The sequence below is a fragment of the Sorex fumeus genome, unplaced genomic scaffold (assembly GCF_029834395.1).
Source record: "Sorex fumeus unplaced genomic scaffold, SorFum_2.1 ptg000086l, whole genome shotgun sequence".
Classification (NCBI taxonomy): domain Eukaryota; kingdom Metazoa; phylum Chordata; class Mammalia; order Eulipotyphla; family Soricidae; genus Sorex; species Sorex fumeus.
The window spans coordinates 32,864,820-32,890,354 of NW_026606143.1; the positions used below are offsets into that span (position 1 = coordinate 32,864,820).

The 25,535-nt window shown below is 39.9% G+C and overlaps 1 protein-coding gene across 1 annotated transcript in view; it reads left to right on the forward strand.

The window, feature by feature from the left end:
* Positions 1-25,535, forward strand: part of ADGRG2 (adhesion G protein-coupled receptor G2) — a 124,995-nt gene that overhangs the window by 72,756 nt on the left and 26,704 nt on the right. Inside the window, exons 3-9 of the mRNA XM_056131132.1 lie at positions 7,528-7,563; positions 14,332-14,373; positions 16,578-16,631; positions 19,903-19,958; positions 21,343-21,401; positions 24,148-24,187; positions 24,622-24,659. Coding sequence (XP_055987107.1) covers positions 7,528-7,563; positions 14,332-14,373; positions 16,578-16,631; positions 19,903-19,958; positions 21,343-21,401; positions 24,148-24,187; positions 24,622-24,659 — 325 coding nt within the window. The remainder of the gene's footprint in view (positions 1-7,527; positions 7,564-14,331; positions 14,374-16,577; positions 16,632-19,902; positions 19,959-21,342; positions 21,402-24,147; positions 24,188-24,621; positions 24,660-25,535) is intronic.

Sequence of the window (25,535 nt, forward strand, 5' to 3'; positions counted from 1 at the left end):
TCTTTTCTTCATGGACTTCACTTGTCCATCTCCTCTTTCCCCTCCTCTGCTTTGGGTCACAGGGTACTGATTCCTTGCAATATTTGTGTTAAATTCCTGGTCTTGAACTGCTTGACATGCGTTCTGACTAATCCCTAAATAATAACAACTCCTTAATGACACCCTGAGTCAATCCCAAGTATTTTTGAACATCTACCTGGTTTAAGGTACTGGACTGGATTCCTGGAGGATAATAAAGTAAGCCTCAAGTTGCTGAACCTCTAGCTAGGAAAACAAAACAGACATGGGACCGGAGCAATAATACAGCAGGTAGGGCTCATACCTTGCATGCAGTCTACACAGATTTGATCCCTGGCATCTCATGTGGTCCACTGAGCCCTGCCAATAGTGATTTCTGAGCGCAGAGTCAGCAGTAAGCCCCGAACACAACTGGGTGTGGCCCCAAACAAACAACAAAACAAAACAAAACAAAACAAAACAAAGACATACAGTGGAAGAGTTGAATGCCAAGAGAATGGTATAGTCAAGAATACTTTCAGATACATAGTTTCAGATATAAAGCCATCTCCATTGGCTTGTAGCACCAGAACTTCTTTGTAAGAGCCCTGAAGGAGACTCTCACACCCTGATACAGGCATTCAGACTTTCAAAAACATCACTACACTACTCTGTGAAAATAATACAAAATAAAACTTGGCTGGGATCTGAATTGGAACTGGGAACATCGGGGATGGTTTACTTGCAAAAGGTACATGCATTGAAGGTCAAGAGCCCTTTGAATGAGGAAGGTTCAAGGTGCAGATATTTCGTTCATGTATGGGGAGATCAGATCAGGCTTAGAAAGGGTTGATGATCATGGAAGAGGAGGTAATGAGTGGGAGATCAATCACAATCCCTGCCATTTGTGTACTCATTTATGGTCTACAGGATGTCATTGGAAGCAGTAGAGACTAGAGGCTCAAAGGATAGGAGGGTAGGTGCTGAATCAGGCTCCCTGGGTTCAAAGCCCATCTCTACAATGAATTATCAGTGAGGTCTTGAACAAGTCACTAAATTCTGCCCAACACTTGTTTCTCATAAGTACTGATGCAAATGAATCAACATATCTCACAGAGTGGTGACTGATTAATAAAATATAGGGCTGGAGACATAGTACAGTGGGAAGGGAACTTACCTTGCACTTGCCTTGCATGAAACTGACCTGGGTTCTATAGCCAACACTCCAGATGGCTCCCCTGGGAAGCCCTGAAAAGAGTGAGCCCTGAGCATCATCAGGTGTGGCTCAAAACCCAAATAAATAAAAATTAAAAGATGTATGAGGCCCTTGTATGTTCAGCCTTTCTCACAAGAAGCATCATGGATCAATATTCTGTATTACTCTTATCACACATCATTTTTCTTTGGTCCTTGCAACAGCCCCATGTTACAGTGGGAAATTGAGCTAAATGTGGACATGAGAGTTGGGTGGCACAGCTGGAAGAGTTGAGGGTAAAGAGTGAGCTTTGGGCTTATAGATTCAGGACTAGTGCTGAAATTCTGTCTCAGCTTGTTGGGATTTTTGTTGATAAAGAGTGATTCCTTGCTATTCATATTCTCCATAAGTTAAAAAAAACCCTGAATTTCTGAATATGGTGGGAAGAATAATGTTTCTCTGAAGAGGACCATGCACCTGTGTATATTTTCTCGTCCACAGGCAAAGGATTGTTTAGGAGTGAGTAAAGCTAAGACCCATGAGATGGGGAGGTTCTAATGGATTCCTTGGATGGATCCAGACTAATCATTGAATTCTTAAAAAGTTCTTTTAAAAAAAAGTTGAAAAGGAAGTAGAAGAGTGAGTCAGTGGGGTGCCGTATAAAGGACTCCCTACCCCATCCCACCCCACTGTTGTTGGCTTTGAAGATGGAGGAATGAGACATGAGCCAATAAATGTGGGTGGCTTCGGCTTCTAGAGTCTGGGAACAGCCCTCAGTTTACAGCCAGCAACCAAACGAGGACCTCTGTCCTACAACCGCAAGGAACTACATTCTGCCAACAGCCCAAATAAGCACAACACATTCTCCTGGAGAGCTTCAAGAAAGGAATGCAGCCTGTCAACACCTTGATTCTTATCCCAGAGAGACCTGTATTGAACTTCTGACCTACAGAACTCTAATAGGACACGATTGTGTTGCCTTAAACCACTAAGTTGATGGCAATGTGTTATAGCAGCAATAAGAAGCTAATACAGTGATGTTTCCAGCTTAAATTTGGCTGGTGTTACCAGCAATACTTTTGAATTCAAGAGCTGGTATGGTATGGAAATGATGAGGGTGAAGAGAAATGAGTTCTTAGATCTGCAGTGTTGAAGATTCAGTGACAGGGGCATTCACATGGCAGTGGCCAGACCACATGTGGCCTTGTGGGATTGACATTTGGGAGGTGGTGGCAATAACTTTAAAAGTGCCAGGGAAGTGATGTGGCAAAAGAGACTATTGAGGGGTCAGTTTCTTGAATTACTAGTTCCTCTATTGGGCTTCCAAGCTAAGGATATGCATGCCAAACTCTTGCTCATCATAATTGGAATATATGGATTTAAAAAAAACACTTGGGAATCATACTGAATAAATTTTATAGACAGATCACAATACTTTAACTTATTGCCTGAAATCAAGACTTCAGCAAATGAATAACGCTTTAAAATGTGCTCTTTGTAGGTTTCCAAAGGAAAAACTGAAAATTATGACTGTTTTTCCTTTCTTTGTTTATGAATCTTTTTAACAATGGAAATGTTTTGTCTCCTAAGAGTGACATGGAGCTCAAATAAATGACTCACTGCAAATGACGACCACCTCTTTGTAATAAATGGGAAGTGCGTTAGGAGAGTGCCCAAGAGAAACAGAGGTTGAGACTCAGGGAAAATATAAGGTCAATGGTACACTCTTTGCAGGACTGAGAGATGTGGAGCGTTGTAATAAGAGACAGAGTGTTAGTCACTGTGCAATCAGCCCCTAGAAGGAAGGATCCACCCAGAACAGAAAAGCGAACCACAATGAAGAGTTGGAGCTTCTCTTCCGCAGAGTTCCTCTCTTCATCCTTGTATATCTCTGCTGGGAGTTCTGTAGACTCCATTATAGGCAAGCCAAACCTGACAGGGCTACTCTTGCCCTGATCTATCATCTTGGTCTCACTTCACCTCATGATTCAGAGTCCATGCTTGTCAAACTTCTCTACCCAGAGATGACCAGTTGTGTGGGCTTCCCAAGGAATTTCCATCTCTGCTCTAGCTCTTCTATCACCCTTGAGTTATCCGGTTTCTTTTGTTCTCTAAAAAAAGAGGTGAGGCTCACAATTCCCGTCCTGTGTCTTTTTCACTCTGGTCAAAGGATGTAGCAATGGAGAAGGTTGGCGCTATTGTTGGCTGTGGTCAGTCACTGGGAAGATTGTAAAAGAAACAGTATTGGCCTCTGTTGTTCTTCACTGTCATTCTCCATCCCTACTTCCCGGTATTCAGCTCTTGCCCAGCACCTCTGTGCCGTTTCCTGCCTTGGCTACATTCTCACCCCACACTGCCTCAGAGGCTGGTAAGTGTCATTATCAGAGCTGCCCCCATTGAATGTCAATTCTTCCCAGGGATTTCCATATGGCCCAGTAATAAAAATTCTTTATTACCTGAGCAGAGGAATCCAGCCAGTTATAATCAACTCACACTAAGGTGTGAGTGACTGATTGCTTTCTAGCCTTCCAAGAGTACTCGACAAGCTTTCAATTTTAAAAATGGACTCTCCTCTTTTCCTTTTTTAAATTAGTAAACACCATGAGGTACAATTGTTGACCTTACAAGTTTTTGTGCTTGGGTTTCAGTTATACAATGATCGAGTACCCATCCCTCCACCAGTGCCCATTCTCCACCCCCAATGATCCCAGTATCCCTGACACCCCTCCCACCACCCCATCCCATCCTGCCTCTGCGGCAGGGCATTCCCTTTTGTTCTCTCTCTCCTTTTGGGTGCTGTGGTTTGCAGAAGAGGCATTGAGTGGCAATCATGTTCAGTCTATAGCCTACTTTCAGCATGCATCTCCCATTCTGGGAGGATCCTCCCAACACCCTTTACTTGGTGTTCCCTTCTCTGTCTGAGCTTCCCTTTCCCCTAGCATGTGCGACTGGCCTTCAAGCCATGGAATGAACCTCCTGGTACTTATCTCGACTATTCTTGGATGTTAGTCTCTTATTTTGTTACTTATATTCCCCAGATGAATGCAGTCTTTCTATGTCTGTCCTCTCTTTCTGACTCAGTTCACTTAGCATGATACTTTCCATGTAGTACCACTTGTATGTGAATTTCATGAGTTTGTCTTTTCTAACAGCTGCATAGTACTCCATTGTATAGATGTACCAAAGTTTCTTTAACCAGTCATCTGTTCTCGGGCACTCGGGTTTTTTTTTTCCAGATTTTGGCTGTTGTGAACAGTGCAGCAGTGAAAGAGGTAAAGGTCCTCTTTTCCTTTGTTATTGTGGCTCTTTTGGTGATGACTGGGGGTTACCCACACTGGGGCACTGGGCTGCTCATGCACATTCTGGGTGTAATGTGCCCTGGGACTCACATACATTGCTAGGGCTCACACTTCTTAGTACTTGCACATCTTATGGTTGCCATGCTTGCTGGGGATCACATCCATTTGTTGTGCTGAGCGAGGCCAGAAATCACTGTGGCAGTGGGGATTGCAGACAGTAAAGGTGCCAGGACCATGTTCCGTGCATGTAGAGTTAATTGAACCTTCAACATTACCTTTGTAAGCCACGGAGCTTTTCCTCCAGGCTCTTGAGAAAATTAAATTCTTACTGGGGTCAGAGAGTTAGTATAGTGGATAGGGTTCCTTGCATGCAGATTACCAGGGTTCAGTCCCCAGCACCCCATATGGTCCTCTGAGCCCCACCAGAAGTGACCCCTGAGCACAGAGGCAGGAGTAAACCTCGAGCACCGCCAGGTGTAGCACCAAAAGAGAGGGGGAAAAAAGATAATTTTTGTCAATGAACAATGGTATTCCATAAACAATATTTGATAAAATAAAAATAGTTATTATTTATAATCTTTCTTGTAAAATATATTTTAAGTAAATTTTAGTTAAAGAACTGTGATTTACAAAGTTGAAGAAAAGCAATAGAAAAAATTAAATTCTTGCCCACCCAGTACACTTCTTGATTGGTAGAATATTTTGAGTGTCATGAGGAATCTGCCAAAGGCCAGGGACAGAGAAGGTGGCAATTCCAATTAAATCAGTTTTAATCACTGCTCTACCTGCACTGCCTCTTGGGCTGCAGGGACCTGGAGCACTGATTCCTTCCTGTGTTTCAGAAGAACTGCATTTGAGTGATTCCAGAAAAGCATCGTAGCCTACCACTACTGAGTAAGACGGGCTCCTGAAAGAGGCCGGGTAGATGTCACAATAACTTTTTAGTCCTCTTATTCTTTCATTGTATCTCTAGATACACCATGGAAACAATCATTTCCTTGTAATTAAAAAAAAAGAAAAGTGAAGTATCGCAGACAACAGGTCAGGTGGATGCGAGTTTGGGGAAAGGACCTCCAAGGTGCTGCAGAGGGAAGTGTCAGTTGGTTCCAGGATCTGCCTTGGTAGGGTGACTGTTGGGTCTTCGGGGCAGCCCTCCTGCGCTGAGCACATCCTGGCTGCTCTGCCCTTCGGAGTGCACAGCAAAGAGTTTTGCCTTTCCCTCACACAGCAGCCTGGTGTGCGCTAGCAACAAAACTAAAATAGTGAGTGGCAGGTGTGTGGTTGTCCCAGCACGTGTTGTGCAAGCACTGGCAACCAAATGTACAGAGTGTGTGTGAGAACTGCAACAAGAACACAAAAGCCAATGGGTGAGAAATGGAAATGGCAACAGGGAGTCCCAAGCCATGTTCAGGAGGTCCCGGGATGAACCTGTGAGTCTCAGCCACGGGCTCAAGGGTGTGATGCTACTCAACCCCTGAGGTGCTGGATATACCCAGGCCATCAAAGCAATGCTACAGGAACTTGGGGACCATGAGATGCTGGATATAGAATCTGGGCAAGCGGTCGCCATGCACCCAAACCCTGACCCTGAAAAGGAGAATTTTCAATATACCTAAATAAAAAATAAATTGGTTCATGTTTTCAGTAGTTTATTTGGAAAATCAAAATTTGTGGAATCTCTTAAAGAAATAGCCCCGTATGTATGCAAAAGTTAAGCCAAAGCAGGCCTGAAGCAATAGCATAGTGGGTAAGGTGCTTGCCTTGCACATGGCTGACCCTTGTTAGATGCCCGGTACCCCAGATGACCTCCAAAGCCCCACCGGGAATGATTCCTGAGTACAGAACCAGCAATAGGCCCTGAGCACAGCCCGGTGTGACCCCAAAAGCAAAACAGTTTAGCCTAAGGAAATTCGTTCAGTGCTATTTATAACAATGAAAAATTCAACATACCTAAGTGTCCATTAAAAGAAAATTCACTATATAAATGAATGGTTTGTCCAATCAATGACATGCTGTTGTAGTCATCACAAATGGTGTTATAGAAGATTGTTCCATGATTGATAAAATAATGGTCAGAATATGCTGTCATGAGAGAAAAATTAGGCTATAAATAATTTATGTCACAGGATTCTTTTTATCATACATATAAATATATATGGGGCTGGAGCGATAGCACAGTGGGTAGGGCGTTTGCCTTGCACGCGGCCAACCCGGGTTCGATTCCCAACATCCCATATGGTCCCCTGAACACCGCCAGAAGTAATTCCTAAGTGCAGAGCCAGGAGTAATACCTGTGTGTCGCCGAGTATGACCCAAAAAGAAAAAAAAGGTAAATACATATATTTGTAAATAGGCATATGTCTTCAGAAACATGGAACTAGACATTCACAAAGAAAGGAATCATGCCACAGGGTTAATGGAATTTATTTCTGGGTGGCAAAATTATAGGCGTTTTTAGTTTTCTTTTTGCTGATTGGTCATTTCTGAAGTTTCTTCAGTAGTGTGTATTGGTTTTCATTAAGAAAAAGTGGAATTATTTTCAGGGAATTTCTTTCAAGGAATAGCCACCCCAGGTAAATAACCCAGGGCTCTTTGAACTAGATCAGCCATTCTAGAGACTGCTGATCTAATTGAAAGGTCCATAAGATAAGAAAGAAGTGTCTTAATATGTATTATGTCTGTTCATTGGTGGAAAAAGAAGCATAGTTCATAGAAGTTGAATTCATGCTGTGTATATATTTACTGTTACAAATCTGAAAGAATACTAGCCCACCACTAAAGTTGTCATCATTTTTTATTTTTAAAGTGTGAAGCCATTATATCACAAAAGATTCAGAGCACTGGCCACAGTGAGACATAGAATAGTTTCATAATTGAAATGAAGTACCGAATCAGTTGTTGAAAATAATAGCAAATTAACATACTGCCCTCTTTTGGTAGTTCTTTGCAATTACTTTACCTTTCCCCCGTTAATGATATTGCTCTACAATTCATGCATAAACGAAACTAATTTTAGAACACCTTTTTCCTCCACAGAACCCTCTCGTAATTCCAATGTGTTATCACCATCTGGTAAGACTGTTATTTCTGACTTTGGGGAATATCAGGAAACTATTTTTTAAAGTTCTGCATATAATATTCGACATCTAGTTAGATGCAGTAACCCCCCCCCCCCACTCCCAAGCATAATTAAAGTCTGTTATTAGACCTACACATGAAAAGTCAGCAGCAAACTGGGAAAAGAGCATAGGAGAGTGACCCACCCACACTCTATTGTAAGTAAATTGTGGCTTTTCATTATAATCACTGCTACAGCTCTCCAATGTTCGCTGTAGGGTTCTAGTTCATAAGTCTCCAGAGGAATAGCAGGAGCACAGATGTGCCAAATAATCTTAGATTTAAGAGATGAGACATCCTCTTAAATAACTTCTCTCAGTACCCCCACAGAATGTTTATTTTCCACTAGACTCTCACTGCCTTGCGCTCATGAGATTTCAAAGGCAGATAAATTGAAAAGAATTTGTAACCAGGACCCATCTTGGCCAGAACAGAAACTGCTAGGTGGAATAGGACCCCAGTGAGAAAGTGGCCCAGCCCTGTCCCTTAGTAAGTGAGTCAACTCTTGAGTGACTGAGAAACTTGACTAACATCAACCACAGACAGAACATAAATCTTTCTGACTTCTACTGCTCCAGCCTTTCTGATATCGCATAGATTCCAGAACACTTTTTGGTAGACTATGAGTCAACTCACATTCTATCCTCATTTGTGTGAAAATGGACTTCTCCTGTTATTAACTACATTAATCCTAAATGCACTGAAGATTGATAATCATAGCTATTGTTTCTCGTAGCACTCTCATGGGGCTGGAGCAATAGCACAGTGAGTAAGGCATTTGCCTTGCACATGACTGACCCGGGTTCGATTCCTCCGTCCCTCTTGGAGAGGCCGGCAAGTATCCCGCCCCCACGACAGGGCCTGGCAAGCTCCCCATGGCATATTTCATATGCCAAAAACAGTAACAAGTCTCACAATGGAGACGTTACTGGTGCCCGCTTGAGCAAATCGATGAACAACGGGAGGACAGTGCTACAGTGCTATTGTTTCTCGTACATATGCTGTCTTGCCTGAGAGTCTTAAGACATTTTCTTCTGCTCCCAATCCTGCAGCAACAGGAAGCATATATGGATCGTACAATCTTTTATGTAGGTGAGGAAAGTGAGAGTCAGAGAGGATAAAATTTACTCGTGTTCATACACTGTCTGGAGTCAGATGACTTGGCGTGAACTTCACCATTACCATTGCTATCCATGTCTCTTTGAGCAAGTTTCTTCATCTTTCTCCACCCCCTTTTCTTCATCTGTAAATTACAGAAAATAACCCTAGTAATTACTCTGCTTTGTTGCATAATTACAAAGATGATGAGAGATGATCCTCAATTAGTCATGAATATCATTACATACTAAGTAGAGGTGCAAAGATTTAAAGCCAGGAATACACGTCTACAGAATCCGAGGTCTTTTACCGTGTCAATTTGCACCTTGCTTCTAGGGCATAGTGAGCCATTATGTTTTTGTCCTTTTTTTCTGGTAAATAGCTGTGAATGAACTTACTCATGGTAATGTCTTTATGAAATTCTGTTTGCTTGGAATGGAAAATGGGGCTTTGGGGGCACTCCCTAAATCTAGTCTTAGCCTGGGTCTGGGGAGCCTTGGGTCAAGGAGATGAGCAAACTGGGAACAGACTGTATAGCACTCACAGGCCTCCTCTTTGAATGGCATTGCCATTCATCAGAGTCATGAATTTAAAACCCACCTTGGCCACGCAGTTTTGCTCCAAGAGCAAAAGATTCCGAATCCATGCTTTGAATCTTATTGTTCAGAAGCTATCTTACTTCTAGAGAAGTATCATTGGTAATTAAAACAAAAAAAATACTGGATGACAAAAGTGGAAACAATTGTGTAGGACAGACAGGATGAGTGTTTCAGCCAAGGCATGGATGGTTTAAAATTGATAGACTAACCTAGCGCCTTGAAGTCTCCTTCTACAAAACTCCTGTTTTTATTTGTGAATTAATTCTTTTTTAAATTATTTTATTGAATCACCGTGAGATAGTTACAAGCTTTCATGTTTGGGTTACAATCACACAATGATCAAACACCCATTCCTCCACCAGTGCACATTCCCCACCACCAATATCCCCAGTATACCCCCTGTTCCCACTCTCCCCATGCCTCTATGGCAGACAATATTCCCCATACTTTCTCTCTACTTTGGGGCATTATGGTTTGCAGTGCAGATACTGAGAGGTTATCATGTTTGGTCTACTTTCAGCACACAACTCCCATCCCGACTTGTTCTTCCAGCCATTATTTTCTTAGTGATCCCTTCTCTATTCCAGCTGCCTTCTCCCCTTTCTACAAAACACCTTTCATTGTAAAACATTTGGGCTTACTTTCCCTGTGTTTACTTGCAAGTGGAGTTATTGGGTCTTTTTAATACTTAATACTTACACATGTAAAATCTGTGTCGTAGACTGATCTCTTAGCATACTGGAGTTTTTGCATGGGAAATCTATAACTTGATTGATTTTGGTTGCCTTACTAGTATCCATATTAAAAAATGACTTACCCAGGAATTGTGTTAGGCGGTATAATATTGAATAGTAGCAATATTTTTGCTTGTTATTTTTAAATCCTAAATTGACTGTGGGAAGAATTACCAAGCACCGTTATTGCAGAATGGAGCCAATGTGCCAATATATTTCATAATTGTAGTTGGACAAAGTTTTCGAAGTATAAAATTTGTTCTAGAACTCTCAGACTGAAAAATTACGAAGTGTCATAGTTTGGTGTGATTCCTGAACTTATTTCTAGGCTATTCCCTAGGTAGTAGTAGGCTTTTTGACCATGAGTTCTGGGTCTTCATCTGTACTGTGAAACAGTTGCAATCATTTTGTCTCTCCAAGTCCTCTCTGCAATTCTCTGATCAAATGTAAACTCAGAATAATTGTGGACCTGCAGATTTAACACATGTTGGTCTGGTACATGTTTTTAACTTCTTTTCATAATTATATCTCAAGATAGTCAATGAATAGTTGTTTCAGAGAATTAATTAATTAGAAACATTTCTTGTGTTTTTTTTTTCTTTTGTCTCCTGCAGCTGAACTACCTTTTGGTTTTGTCCCCTACTCCAGTGGTATTCCAGGCAAGAAGCATTTAAACATTGATTTAGCCCAATTTGTTAAGTTTCTTATTTCATTATATTTTATACTGTTTTTCTCCCTGGGGACAAAAGAGGTTGAAACTACCACCCAGTAAGGATTTTTCTTAAGTCAATGACAATTAATAACCTTTAATATGAATAGGTACCAATTAATGGTGCTGAAACTTCCATAATTCCGTAACAACAATAGCAAGTAAACAAAAAACTGCCTAGCCTAAAGAGTAACCTAAGCTTTCTGGCTCAGTAACAAAATTCCTTTTATCAACAGCCCGCTAATGCAGCCCTCTTTTTTCTGTGAGATAAGTTGATCACACTTCTTTTACTTCTTTTCCACACTACACCAGCTCTTTCTAAATGTCAAATTGTTTAAATGGGAAAAGCATGTCCAATGACGTCAGAAGCATGTACAGTGGCATCACTATGACATGGCATGGGATGTGCAGTCCAGTGTTCAAAGACAGCCTTCTAATGAATGCTTTACTAATCAATATTTTCATTTCATCAAGAAATGAAAAAGTTGGCTTCATTATTTGAGAGAAAAGGGCAAAGAACAAGGCTATCTTGGGGAAGGAAGGCGGACTGGGCAGAATAGTACATTCTGCTCCCTCTGGTGGTGGGGAGACATTCTCTCTTCGGTCTTATTGCAGTCAAAACTCACCACTTCACAGTCCCTTAGGAAAAATAAAATCTCACCATCTAGTTGGAGGTTAAGGAGCTAAACGATCATAGATGCAGCTCAGACTGATCAAAACCAGTTTCAAGTCTGGGGCCAATGGAAAGAGCCAAATATTATTGTTTTTATGTGTAATTATTTCTTACAATAAAAGAGCATTTTCAAAACAGCCTTGGCTATAAATACCATTTATTTGTTTTTTCTTTTTTTAAAAAAAAAACTGTGATAACCTTTTTTTAAACCAAAAGTTTTGGCCAGAATGCTAGAAGTTCAAGAATGCATTTCACAACAGAAATACCAGAGGTGGCAATTTTAAATTGGATTCTAAGAGAACTTAAATCAACACGAAATTTTCATAATAGTTACCTGAATATAATGTTGAATAATTCCAATTTTACCAAGAATTACATTAAGATGCTTTATTATAAGAGTGTCCTACTACATAAAAGTGTGCTAAGTATGCACGGGGCTATGATAGTTATTACTGTGGAAGCATTATCGCCCTTATGGCTTTTATTATAGTAGGAGTAAAAAAGGGACACACTATTCAACATAAATGGTTTTGTTTAAATCTGTTAATGATAGGACTGTTGCTATGTTTTAGGCACTTAACTTGTGTGTTTGCTATGTGTCTAAAACTTTCCTTGAACTCGTGTTCGGGAAACTCATTTTGAATGAATAAACGCTTGCTCAGGCATTGTCTCTGGGGGCTGGAGATAATGGGCCGTGGTGATGGGGTGGGCAGTAAACACATTTAATAGCGCCAGTTGGCTTTTACAAAGCTAACTTCTCTGGGATTTGGGGAAAAGTGAAGTGATTAAAGAACCTAGGAAGACACATGTATTTGTTAACTATGTGAATAGTTAGGCTAATTTTTGCTATCTCATTTCAGTTGCTGCTGAAAACATATTAGCTACTTTAAACAAAACAGGTAATATCAAGATATATATAAGTCTAATAACTTGACCTTGAATCTTGAATTTCTCACTTGTGTGGTCTGCTGGGTTTAGTAAAGGTTATCTCTGTGCCCACTTGCTGTGCCTTCAACTATTATTACCTATTTGACTTTGACATTGAACTGTAAGTCTGGTGCCACCACACTCTTAAACTTCCAAGCTGTTATGGCTATGGAATTCCATTTAAATAAAATTTATTACTTTTAAGTCATAATGGTAATAAATGTTGGCTCAAAGAAAGTGAAGCGTTTCGAGAAAAAAAAGACACCCCAACTCCCTCCCCCACCAAAACCAGAAAAAACAATGTATAGAAAAAAGAAAAATATATAAGTAATCTTTAAACTTATGTTCCTAAGACTGCTGTTAATAATTTGGCATATTTCAATTCAGCATCATGTATACATATAATATCTACTTCCCCAAATAGTCATAGTTTATATAGATTTTATATGACCTTTTAGACTTTATATTATCTATCATATTATAAATATATTATATAACCATTTCCCAACATTTCTTACTATTAATGATTCCATTGGGTGCCATATGTTGAACATTAAAGTTGTTTCTACATTTTTATAGAAATTGTTACAATGAACACCTTGTGCCAGCATCTTTGTATTCATCCCTGATTTTTATAGGATGCACTCTCGCAATAGATTTAATGGGTCAGCAGTATGAATATTTTAAGGCCCCTGATTCCTGCTGTTCAATTACCTTCTAGAAAGGTTGGATCCAGCAACCTTGCTGCCAGCACTTGCTAAGAATGTCTATGTCACTATACCTTCTGACAGCTGAGACTATGTCAAATATTGTTAAATCTCTCTTAGTTCCTTAGAGTATATATTGAGACTAATATCTAATATTGCATATTAGACAATTGAGTTTCTATGCTTTACAATACTATTAATGATGGTTTCCCACGTGCACAATTCTAGCACCATAGTCATCTTCATTCCCCATTCTTGAGCATTTTTCCTCCAAACACTTCATATGAGATCCAGATATTGATGTCACACTTGTGTTTTGTTTATCCTGGAAAAGAAAGTATCAGGGAAAACAATATATTTAAAGAATTCATAATGATCATGCAAAATGCTACCAGCCTCTGTAATTACTATGGGTCAGTCACACACTGAAACAGAACCATACAATAAGAAGATAATAAATCATACAGTTAATTCCTAATTGCTACTCCAGTATCGGAGCTTGGGTTTTTTTTTTCCAGAAGTTGCCCATACACTTTTTTTTTAACAAATCTGTGTCTTGAACACACCCTCTTCTAATTGACCATCCTTGCAACAGTGATTTCTGAATCTGGTTTCCATTATCTGAGAAATGAACCATGAGTGTTGTCTCCGAAGTGTGTTGGGAACATATTTATATGGTTTGCTTTTCAGAATGTGTTGATATTTGCCCATGGGTCATTGATTTTTAATCGTGTCCTGCTGTGCTTGTTCTATGACTATAGACAGAGAGTCTCAACCTGAGAATAATTTATTTACAAAATGATTTATCAATACATTAGAAATAGTAGTATATTAAGAACCAAAGAAATAGCACCTTTTGGATTATAGACTAGCCATATCTTAGAACATATGTTTACTATTTCCTTTTTATTCTGAAGCAATGCTCTTCATAGTTTATCACCAGAAGGATGACTTAATTCTAAATAGTTCAAGTGAAAAATTCATATTCATTTGTGTAGGAGCATCCCATAGAAACTGAAGTAGAATTGCACAAGCAGTGGAAAGTGCGGTAGCAGTGTCTAAGCCTGAGCGTCTGACCCCCAGACCTACTCTATGCTGATGCTGTATAATAGGCACGTGCCTATTCATTCTGATGCTGAGTTCACTAATAATGTCTTAAAGTGTCAACAGTATGATTTTCTTAGCGCTTCACTAAAATGATACTCATGGCATATTGTTTTTTTTCTAAAAAAACAAGCAATAATTCTGCTCTAATATTTAAATTGCTTCTTTGCAGAAAAAGCTAAAATCACTATAGTAAAAACCTTCAATGCATCAGGTATGACTTATCAAATATATCAAGACTTTTCTTTTTGTAACTAAAGTAAAGTTTAACAAATGACTGGTGTTTATGTTTTCTTTCTTTTTTCCCCTTGCCTTTTGAAATAAAATCTTTTCTTAATAATAGATGCTTATTATAAACTGGGTACATGAAGTTGTACTAAGTTTTGGGGCTCGGTAATAATGCTCAGACACAATCCTCACCTTCAAGCAACTTCTAGTGTTTGGGGAGATAAAAGGAAAGCAAACAGATATCAACAAGTACATGCATGTAGATGAAGGCAAAGATCGCACATCCACATGTTTCTGACATGGGTAGGAAACATGGAGATAAAAGGGCTGATGCTAATGAGTTTATCAGCAGGAGACCATTACTGAAGGGAAACATCTTACAGGAGTGAACCCCAAACTCTTTAAATAAAAAAAAGGGATCGACTTTTAAGTACCTAGTGCAAAGCTAAAGACATGTGGCATGTTGAACAAAACAGAACTAGGTTGCTTCTGGTTGATTTGAAGCAGGAGTTGGAAAATGGCGGCCTTTAGGCCAAATATAGCCCAAAAAAGTTTTATCAGAATACTGTTATGCCCATTTGGTTACATATTGTCTATGACTACTTTTCCAGTACAACCAAAAGTCTAATTGAATAGTTGTGCTGAAGACTATCTGACCCACAAATATTTCCTAGTTGACCCTTTAAGAAGTTTTTTCACTCATTATTTCAAAGATGAACTGTGGCCACATATGCGGGGAAATTACCCATGGGGAGAGCATCTCTAACAATAGGAAAGAAAATTCTTAAGAGTGAATTAGCAGCAGAACATATACGACACTGGAAATTAAGGTGCTGCTAAAACGTAAATATGAGAGATGAAAATCTTAGTTGAGCAACTGTCCAATGGTTGTAAAGAACTTTTAAACCATTACTATACACATAAACATACACTATAGTAGTTGTAAGTGTTATATTTCTTATGAGTTTTATCCAGAAGTAAATACATTTCAAACGAAATTCTCTTTTCGTGTGGTCAGCATTGCTATGGGACAGTATAGAAATCTGCTTATAACTTTTGACATCTAAATTCAGTTCTCTCACAGAGTCAAAACTCTTCACTGGTGGTCATACATCAGTTATGTCATTCTGGCAGAAACCACAGCACGTGCTCAACTCAAATTACAAGCTTGATTTGTGTCCAAACTACTTCTCTTAGTGACAGATTAAGCATTCAGAAGGTGCAATGGACATCGCAATCAAGAGTTAGAGGCAAAGTTCTCACCAAGCCAGACTTAACAAAGAGACCCCAAAATTCTTTAATATGACAATCTTTGCACCTGGGAAATTATTATCAACACTTTTCCCCACATTTACTATAACTTTTTTATACATCACCAAAAAGATATAATAATGGAGGGAAAGACACTGGGATGTTTTCAAATCAATCGAGAAATGCACTTCTTTTACCACAGGAACAGATGTTTCTCGGGGTAACTTGTACGAATTCCTTTGCTCTAATGTGGCTTATTTCATTCCCCATTTGTCTCTGACTTCTGTGTGGTCTGTTGTCTTAGTCACCATTCCATCTTGCCCTCACTGTGCTTTTTTTATGACTGAAGACAACCCGCCACTAGACCGTAAGCTCATGGAGGGCAGGGTCTGTACCTGGACCCTCCCCCACCTGTAGAAAATATCAGGTGTCTAGCAAATCCATGTTTGAATTTTGTAGTTTTGCTCACATGAAATGATAGGATGACATGAATGTTATTTCTTATATATACTTGCAGAAAGAAGCAGGACCAGATTTAGAGTGTTCATGGACTACCCCACCCTGGAAAGGAAGGAAGATTTATGAGTCAGGGCAATTTCAGTTACAGTCTCTATGCTCAGTTTGTATTCATGCTGTTTTATTTATGTTGGACAGAAGAGAGATTGATTGGGAATGGACTGAAGAAAGAGTAGGGAGGGCTTGGGGATTCACTGACAGACTAAAGAGTAGTAAGGAATCAAGTTCCATAGCTGACTAAGAAGTGAAAACTCTCTCTTCCCTCCAGTCTCTATGGGATTTATCCAGTCAATTTTACCAGATTTGCAATGTTTTGGGTACTTTCTTAGTTTTATGCCTAAATCTGAGAATTCTCTTGACAATGTAGCATACAAGTACAGACATTACCATGCTTAACCAGCTGGGTTGATTTTTTCTTTTCAGGAGTCAAACCCCAGAGAAGAATCTGTAATTTGTCGTCTACTTGCAATGACTCAGGTTAGTTCTTGTGTCCATTACATATTACTGGATCAGTTAGATCCGGTAATAGAGAAAAATGGTCTCTTTTTCGCTTACTGAGTGATGCATGCCTCTGATCTGTTTCTTTTACCTAGCTGCTAAGCACCTTGAATGAAAACAAAAGCAAATTTTAGATCCAGCAGAATTATCTTCTAATTTCCTATTGAGGCGATGGATTAACTTCTTTAATATGAAAATATTGAAGCTCTACACCAAATTATTTTTCACTCTAACATTAAATCCATAACTAATACTCTTCAAGTTGATCCATGAATGTAATAATGAACTTAATCATTGTTGAAAGCCACTTCTTATATACAAATCCCTCAAGCTTTTTCATAAGACTCTAAGTATTATAGCTTAGGGACAGGATGTTGTCTTGTTAAAAATACAACAAATGTCTTCACTAGAATGTGAAAATCTTGTTTAAATGGATGCTAATTCCAGTAGAGCGCACATAGAGTATTTTGCCTATGAAGACTGGCTACTATTTTTTTTAATTGAGGTGGAAATCTCTTGCGAACATGCTATTTTTGAAATGGGAATATTTTCCCTTCTCCCAGGGGCCAGAAGGAATGAAACACCGACTTTTCTCACATTGCTTTGGCTGTCTGGGCTCCCTTCCTTATTAAAACCAAGAAAAGTACATGTGAAAAACAGAAAAATATGGTGTAGCAGGTCAGAACTTTGCAAGAGAGGGCAGGGGAAAGAAGGAAGGGAACAGGATATTTGATAATATTCAAGTGTTTGTTCTATTAATATGAAACTCTATTAATATAATTAGAGGGACATTTTTCCTTTTGTTCTGTTTCTTCTAACATATAAATAATTTATTTGGAAGACATAGGTACAAATTTTAGTAAAATAAGTTCGGGTAGGATAGTTTAGAAGATTTTCTGGTAAAGCAATGCCACACTTTCTATGTGTGCATATGATGTTTGCTCAACTTAAGTTTTCTGCTGATATTAGGCTTCAGGTTGAACATACAAAGAAATATTAGCTGGTTTTGATGAAAGAAAAGAGACTCTTGCTAGAGACATTTCTTTTTCCAATAATGTATATCACTTTTCTTTCTTCCTTTCTCCTCTCTTGCTGTTCTCTTTACTGAATTCTCCATCGTTCCATTATTTTTGTGCTTCATCTATGTTTTAGACTGGTGACTAACGTCTAGTTTAGTGTTGTGTCTACATGATGTTTGATAACTGTTTGAAAATTGAACATTTAGTCAAAAAAACTGGTCATCTTGAATAACAGATGCCAGGAAGCTGGTTGGAGTAATGTTTTCCCCAACTAAGTGGCTGAATTGACCATTTGTTTTAGTGTCTGGTGAAAACAACCTCATCAGAGGACCAACTCGTTTGGCACCAGAAATTCCACAATCTCCTGCCAGAAACTAGAAACCTTCGCTTCTTACAGGTTCCAATCTGAGTTCATTAAAGGAAATGGAGGCCAGTGAAGAAGCTGGGAGCAGACTAGGAAGAGGCAGGATTAGGGTCAGAAGTGGCAGTTTCCACTGTGTAACTCAGACTCAGTATGGGCTCAACAGAACTGAAGACTGAACTTGGAGAATGGAGGGGTGAGGGAGCAAAACCGGGTGTTGAGAAGAACACATGCACACATGCGTGCATGCAGTAAATACATTTTTAAAGTTAAAAAATTTTTTTAAATATGGATCAGTTACTGCAGTTATCAAATGCCTTTTCTTTGAATACTTCTGTAAATTTTGTGAAGCCAAATAGTTTTAGTAGGAAATAGGTGAGAGGGAGAAGAGAGAAACATGGAGAAGGAAAGGAATTGGGTGTAGGAGATGACACTGGGATTAAGGCATTGTTTGGTCCCTCGACCACTACCAGATGTGACTCTTAAATGCAGAGCTGAAAGTTATCACTGTGTTCTACCAGGTATTCCAAGAAAGGAAAGGGAAAGGGTATGGTAAAGGAATACCTCAAATTGGGATGTGAGCAATCCCCAAAATGGAGTTCAGTAGAGAGGAATGGGGAGAAGTTGCACACCCAGAGTAGAGGGGTGTGCTGCACCCCCAGGATGGAGTACACCTGATGATTAGTACTAAGTTTTAGTATTACTGTGCATAAGTTCTTCTCAGCCGAAAAATGGCTGAAATGGGTCATGCTGCTCAATCTAGTGGCTTAGTTAGCCACTTTTAAGTGGAACTGGATTTGGGGTACCTGACATTTGGAATCAGTTTTTTACTAGTACAGTGTGAGAAGGTGTAGTGAAGAGTCCTTCAGCCATTAGCTCAGGAGTTGGCAAATGCTGCTCATAATCCAAATATAATTGTTGAAAATAAAGTTTTATTGGGACACAGCCATGCCATTCATTTACGTAGTGTCTACGGTTGCTTTTGCACCCCAACCTCTAAGTCCAATCATTTCAACAGAGATTTTATAGCCCACAAAGCCTCAATAGTTACTGTCTGACTTTTGACCCCCCAAATTGACTGATCCTTGCTCTAGTTTATATAACATCCTTGTCCTGCTCAAGAGGTCAGGTTTTGTCTAAAAATTAAATGCACACAGTGTGCTTCTGTTAAAGTGTCTGTTTTATTTGTTTCCAGGTAGAGTCAAAGTCCCTCCAAGTATGTGCACTACATGAAACCAGTGACTGAAATGAGTTTAATATTTAGTAAAGTGAGAATTTTCAGAGTAGTTTCCCCCAGCTTTTCTGGAATGAAAGCTACAGAGGGCTGTTCAAATGAAGAAAGGATTTTCCCTATACACTATTCAGCAAAGTCTGAACTTTCTTCCTAGCACAGAGATTGCATTTGGTAGCTGTATATTGAAAAGAAAAAGGCAACCCCCTGGCAAAGTAGAGATGGCCTTCCATAAGGCTGCTAAACTGCTGAGAGTCATTTACTCTCTTCCTCCCTTCTGTGTAATTGAAAGTTTATTTTTTTCTTTTTGTTTTTGTTTTTCAGTATTATGAGTAAGAGCCCTAGTTAGCCATTTAGCATTTTAAAGGGATACAAGGTTAGATGAGAAGCATGCAGGGATAATGTTTCTTGAGAGAGGGACACGTTTTCTTTTTGAATTCCTACATAAAATTCAGATTTTCTGAAAATTCTATGGATAACCATTATCTTTTTGATAAAATATGAATAATGATAAAATTTGATGAGATGCACTTTTATGAATGGAATAAAATGCACTTTCTAATCTTTTTCTGTGTTGTGTTAATCTTCGAGCTCTAAGGATACAGATCTCAAATTTTGTTTTTGAAAATTTGTTTTTAGTGTTTTATAGAGGTGAGATCATGTTTCAGTATGATGAAGAAAGCAATGTTACCCAGGTAGGTTTCAGAGATGTTTTCTTATTGAATCATAAAAACTGAATTCGCATGTATTGCTTAAAATGAAGGGTTTGATTATTTAGGGTATTTGGCATACTTACTTTAATGACCAAGTTTAAATAGATCTGTGTTGAATTGTAGCTTTGTCGAGAAGGGTTGACTTTGTAATGACTATGGTGTTTTGTTAATAACATTCATTTTCACCAAGGTTGCTGCTGAGTATGAACGTTAATATGAGGGTTGGGGGCAGAGCTCAGTGATTGAGCTTCTGCTCCCATTGTGTGAGGACCCGAGTTCTATCCCTGACATTCAGGGAAGAAATGAAAAGAAATGTTAATGGGATGCAATTCTATTATTAGTCAAAAATAAAATTATATTAGAAACTCCTTGCAGCAAAAAAAAAGAATTATAATATATCTACTCTAAGAATTCGTTCTCTGAGCCTGATCCTATTTACCCCATAGAGAATTTGGGTACAGTTGTACAAGACTTTCCCAAATCCAGATCATCTCAGATGATCCCAGTAAAATATGGTTTGTTCATTCAGCAACTATTTTCCTGGGCCCCTGTTGTGTGCCATACACAGAGCTGATTGCCAGAAATGCGGTAATGGCTGCTCTTAAGCTTCCCTTTTGATATTGAGAGCTGGCACTTCCATATAGAGAACTTCAATAATGTTCTTTTGGAGGAACCCTGGAAATGATGAAAGGATAAATGAAAGTGCATCAGACTTGCTGACTCAACATTTTAAAGCTGTATTTTATTGTATCAGTTCTTTAGAGTACAGTTTCACACTGTGATATGTATATAAGCCTCACCACCATGTTAATTCCAAATCATTTTTTGTTTGGTTGTTTGGGGGCCACATTCGGCTATGCTCAGGGCCTACTCCTAATTCTGAGCTCAGAAATCACTCCTGGCAAGGCTGGGGGCGACCATAGACAGTGCCAGGGATTGAACCAGGGTCAGCTGTGTGCAAGGCAAGAGCCTTATCTATTATACTGTCTCTCTGGCCAGGTTCTGAATACTTATGAAAGGAAACATAAAGGGCCAGAGTTAGTGCGGGGATAAGGCCTTGCATGCTACCATCCCCAGTGCAACCACAGCACCACCTGGAATCCCCCAAACTCCACTAGAAAGAAGCACAGAGCCAAGAGTAAGCGCTGAGCACCACTGGGTGTGACTCAAACCTACTTCCTCAAAAAAAAAAAATGGACTCAATCAGTATGGGTTTGATTAGGTGCTAGACAGTATTCCATGCAGTTAAGATTCTTAGTCTTTGAAGCTTAGCTCTTTGGGTACCAAATAAAACAATTTTTGCTAGAGAATATCAAAAATCAAAACAGTATCTATTGTATTCTTCATAACTTTGTGCTTTTAACAGAATCAAAATACGGCTAATGGCACCTTAGCAACAGGAGTCCTGTCTCTAAGAGAATCGAAGTAAGTAATCTGCTGTTTGATTTGAAGCTAAAGATGTCTACTATGAAAGTTGCTTACTATCTATCTCTGGTGTTGGAGACGAAGTAAAGGATAAGGAGAGATCAGAAGGTTATTAGAGAGTGTATAATCTTTGAGTTTTCTACAAAGTAGCCATAGTCATCTATCACTGACTGATGTCCCCATGAGGCTACTCTCTTAGATGCTACAAAATTAAGGAAGTACCCCCATTAGAATCAATATTTGTATTCTAATCTGATTTGGGGAAGCACAAGTTCAAGGTAGGACTCCAGGTAACTCACGTGTTCGTGTTTTCATGATACATCCGTGATTCAAAAGTCAGAAAGAAGTTTTTGTTATGTAGATCTCAGCTTAGAAGACACGCTCAGACAAGACATGTATTACAAGCACATGCCACCAGTTAGACCAGAGATCAAAACAGTGGCCAGCAGATTGTCCTCGACTGTGAGAACACATTATCCTGGTTGGAATCGACAAGGCTTTGTCCTGGTGGCAGGGAAACAGTATTAAAGAAGAAAGTCATCTACTCTCAAATTGCTGCTGCCCTTTGTGAACTTCTGAAGGAAATGCCAAAGCCTAAGGAGGTATCTGTGATGACTTGGAAGAGGAAAAAAAAACTAGGTCAAAACAAAACAAAAACGGAAACTCTTCCTCAGGGTTATCCTTTCAAGTTAATCTTCTGCTTTGAGTGCTTCTGATATTTGGGTGGATGGCACCATTTTACCTGGTGGGAATCCCTAGGGCCCTACGGGGTTTCTGGCAGCAAAGAGTTAACTTGGGAGAATGAAGGGCCATGGGGTGAGTGTTGGTCCTGTTCTTTATGCTTAGTTTTTGATATTCTGATGAAAAGCTAGTGTATGTTTGTGGGGGGAGAAGCAGAAGGTACACATGTCCTAAGGGATTTTAACCTCCAGGTGGGCGATAATAGTGATAGCAAAATACATTTTCACACACAAGTCTATAACTGGAATATAACTTAGCATGCTTAGGTAATTCCCTGAAATTATTAGACCTGAAATATAGATAAGCTTTTAAAAGTTATCCAGCAGTGCTGGAAGTCAGCTCAGAGGGCTGGAGCACATTCTTTGCATTTGGATTCAACCTCCAGAATTGCATGGTGCCCCAAACACCATCACGAGCAACTCCTGAGCATCACTGGATGTGGCCCCTAAACCAAAATAAAAATAAGGCCACTGAGCAGTTTTTGAGTATTGACTATGTGCTGGAGTTTGAGGTACAAATGAGGAGAACCCCAACTCTGACTGGAGCAGTGGTTCTCAACCCTGGCTGCATGGTAAAGTCACCTGGGAGATTTTTAAAGGTTCTCACACCCAGGCTCACTATTGGGACTGGGAGGGGGGCGTTGGCATTTCCAAATGCTCCCTGGGAGAGTCCAGTTCTGAGAACCAGGAGTCAAGCAGGAAAAAAACAAGACACAAATGATAGCAACATAGTCCAGTCCCTCTAGTGAAGGTGATGTACAATGTGCTTAATATCTGAATAGAGATCAAGGGGGTGTTAGGCCTGATGGAGAGGTCAGAGAACCCTTCAGAAAGGAGGTGGCTTCAGAGCACAGTGTGGAGAGATGGCCCCTCATTGCTGACCACCACTGCCACCATCCTCTGCTTTCTGCTGACCTTCCTTCCCCGAGCCCTTTCCTCTGTATGGGCTTTCTCAGCCTCAGTGCTCTGCACGTTTTGGGCCTGAGGGTATTAGTTCTAGGGTGCTGTCCCATGCATTATAGGGTAGCAAGGGAGACTATCAAAAATGTCTCTGATTTTACCACATATCCCATGAAAACAAACCTCCCTCCACCCCGACTCATCCCCACCCCAGTGGAAAACCAGATTTTTTTTAGACCTTTGGGCCACATCCAGCAGTGCTCAGGGATAACTCTGGTTATCCCTGAGGATAATTACTACACTCAGGAATTCCTACACTCAGGAATTCTTCCTGGCAGTGCCCAAGGGACAATATGGAATGCCGGGGATCAAACCTGGGTCGGCTACATACAAAACAATCGCCCTCCCTGCTGTCTTCTGGCTCCAGCCTCTTCGAGTGAATTAAGCTTTAAAAGTTTCATTGAGATCTTGAGATAAAAATACAAGTACAATTATCCTATTTAAAATACACAATTGCGCGTTTTCGGTACATATTTTCCTCTTAGAGTGAATTTTACAACTAGATTCCTTTTACCCCAATTTTGAAGCTCTGTCACATGGGGAAAATATAAGTATTGTTGGAGTGGGTGTGGGATTGGAGTGGGGGGTAGCAGTGAAGGGGCTACCTAAAGAGGACTTGTGCAGAGAGTCAGGCAGGACTAGGCATGCTAGAGGACAGACTAGGTCAGTGGGAAAGGGGCCAAGTCCCCCCACAGGCTCCCACCTGCAGTGACTGGCACCTATTAGAAATTTTGCCTGGGGCTCTTCCTCTGGCTCATTAACAGAAGAAGGTGCCTGGGCTGGCAATAGCCTAAAGAAGAATCAGATTGTTTACCCATAATGTACATCTTCCTATTGCCTAGAACTGAATGTAACTTGTGTCTGGTTCATTTCTCTTTTGTAAATAATTCCCTCGTCATTTATTATTCCCCGTGTTGCTTCTAAGAGAACACTACAAGCAAGAAATGACATTTGCTTGATACCATTGCCACATAATGAACTTGGTTGGATTTTGACATCACTGATGGCCTCCATATCACTTGCTCTCATTTTTTTTTTATTAACAGGCGGTCAGAGCTCAACAAAACTCTGCAAACACTGAGTGAGGTAACCATAGTACACCATGTATTTTGTTTATAATTATTGATATTATTGGGGCATGGAGCCATGGAATTCGATATGATTGTGTTGTGTGTAGAGATTCTCCCAAATGCGAATTTTAAAATTGCATTACTGGTGTGTGCAGAGTTAGGTATAATGGCTGAACAATAAAAAAAGGTAGATTTGCTTTTGTGTAACACCTAGAAGTTTATTAAAATGAAAGCTCGGGAAAAATGAGCTGCCATGTGTAGCAGTGAGCCTCCTGGTTCTGGAGGTTTCCAAGCAGAGCTGTTATTGCCTGATTGCTTTCTCGATATGCCAGGGATCTGGTAGGAATGTGAACTGCCTGCTCCCTAAGATTTTGTGATGCTGGAATTAACCTTGAGATGTCTTGTTCTGACATTTTCAACTGTCATAGTAACATTCTTTTTTGGTTTCAGACTTATTTTATAATGTGTGCTACAGCAGAGGCTCAAAGGTCAGTCACTTTAAAAAGTTTAATAAATATCATTTCTTTGCTCATGAGAAATACATGTGAAGGAATCTTAGGTTACAAATTCAAAGGCATTCCACTAAAAATATGTACAAATGACATTTTGGTTATACTTTTTAACATTTTTTCCAGTCTCCCAGTACCACTATGAATGATCTCTGAGCCACTACTAGGTATGGCATAAAACTTTTATTAATGAATGTTTTTTCCCTTCACTCACCATTCACTCTGTTACACCTGTCTTTTTTTTCCAAATGAAGCACCAAACGGTGGGTGGTGCTAGTCTTCTGGTTTTGAGAGACTAAGGATCACCAATGTCCTTAGCCCCTTGAGCCACCAACGTGGCTCAGAGTGGTCACCAGGGTTGAATAAGGTGTCTAGTATGAAGCTTGAGAAAAGGAAAAGATTGGAACAAAAGAGCAAAGGATATATACAAATGTCCACTGAAGTGCATGCAGTGTGAATCAGAAATAGCCCCTTTTCAATTCTGTTTATTCATTGGCTTCCCTAGCTCAATGAACAGAGCAATAATTTTACTATAGGGACCCTGAAATTCCATGACAGTGTAGTCCCAGAAACTAACAGTTTCTTAATGGGGATTTCTCAAGCAGTTCTTAGGGGGCTTGGGGGTGACTCCAGGTAATAACTGACCCACCTACTGACCTGCTCAGTGCCATAGTGTTGTGGCCATAGTGTTGCTTTGGCCTAGCAGGGCTGGAGACCACTAGGGTCACTCCAAAAGCATGAGGCGGGGAGGCAGCATGTGGTGCCAGGGCCAAAGCTTGGGCCTTGGTGCATGCTAAGCATGTGCTCACCTACTAAACCATTGACCTGGCCCAAAAATGATTGATGGAATCATCA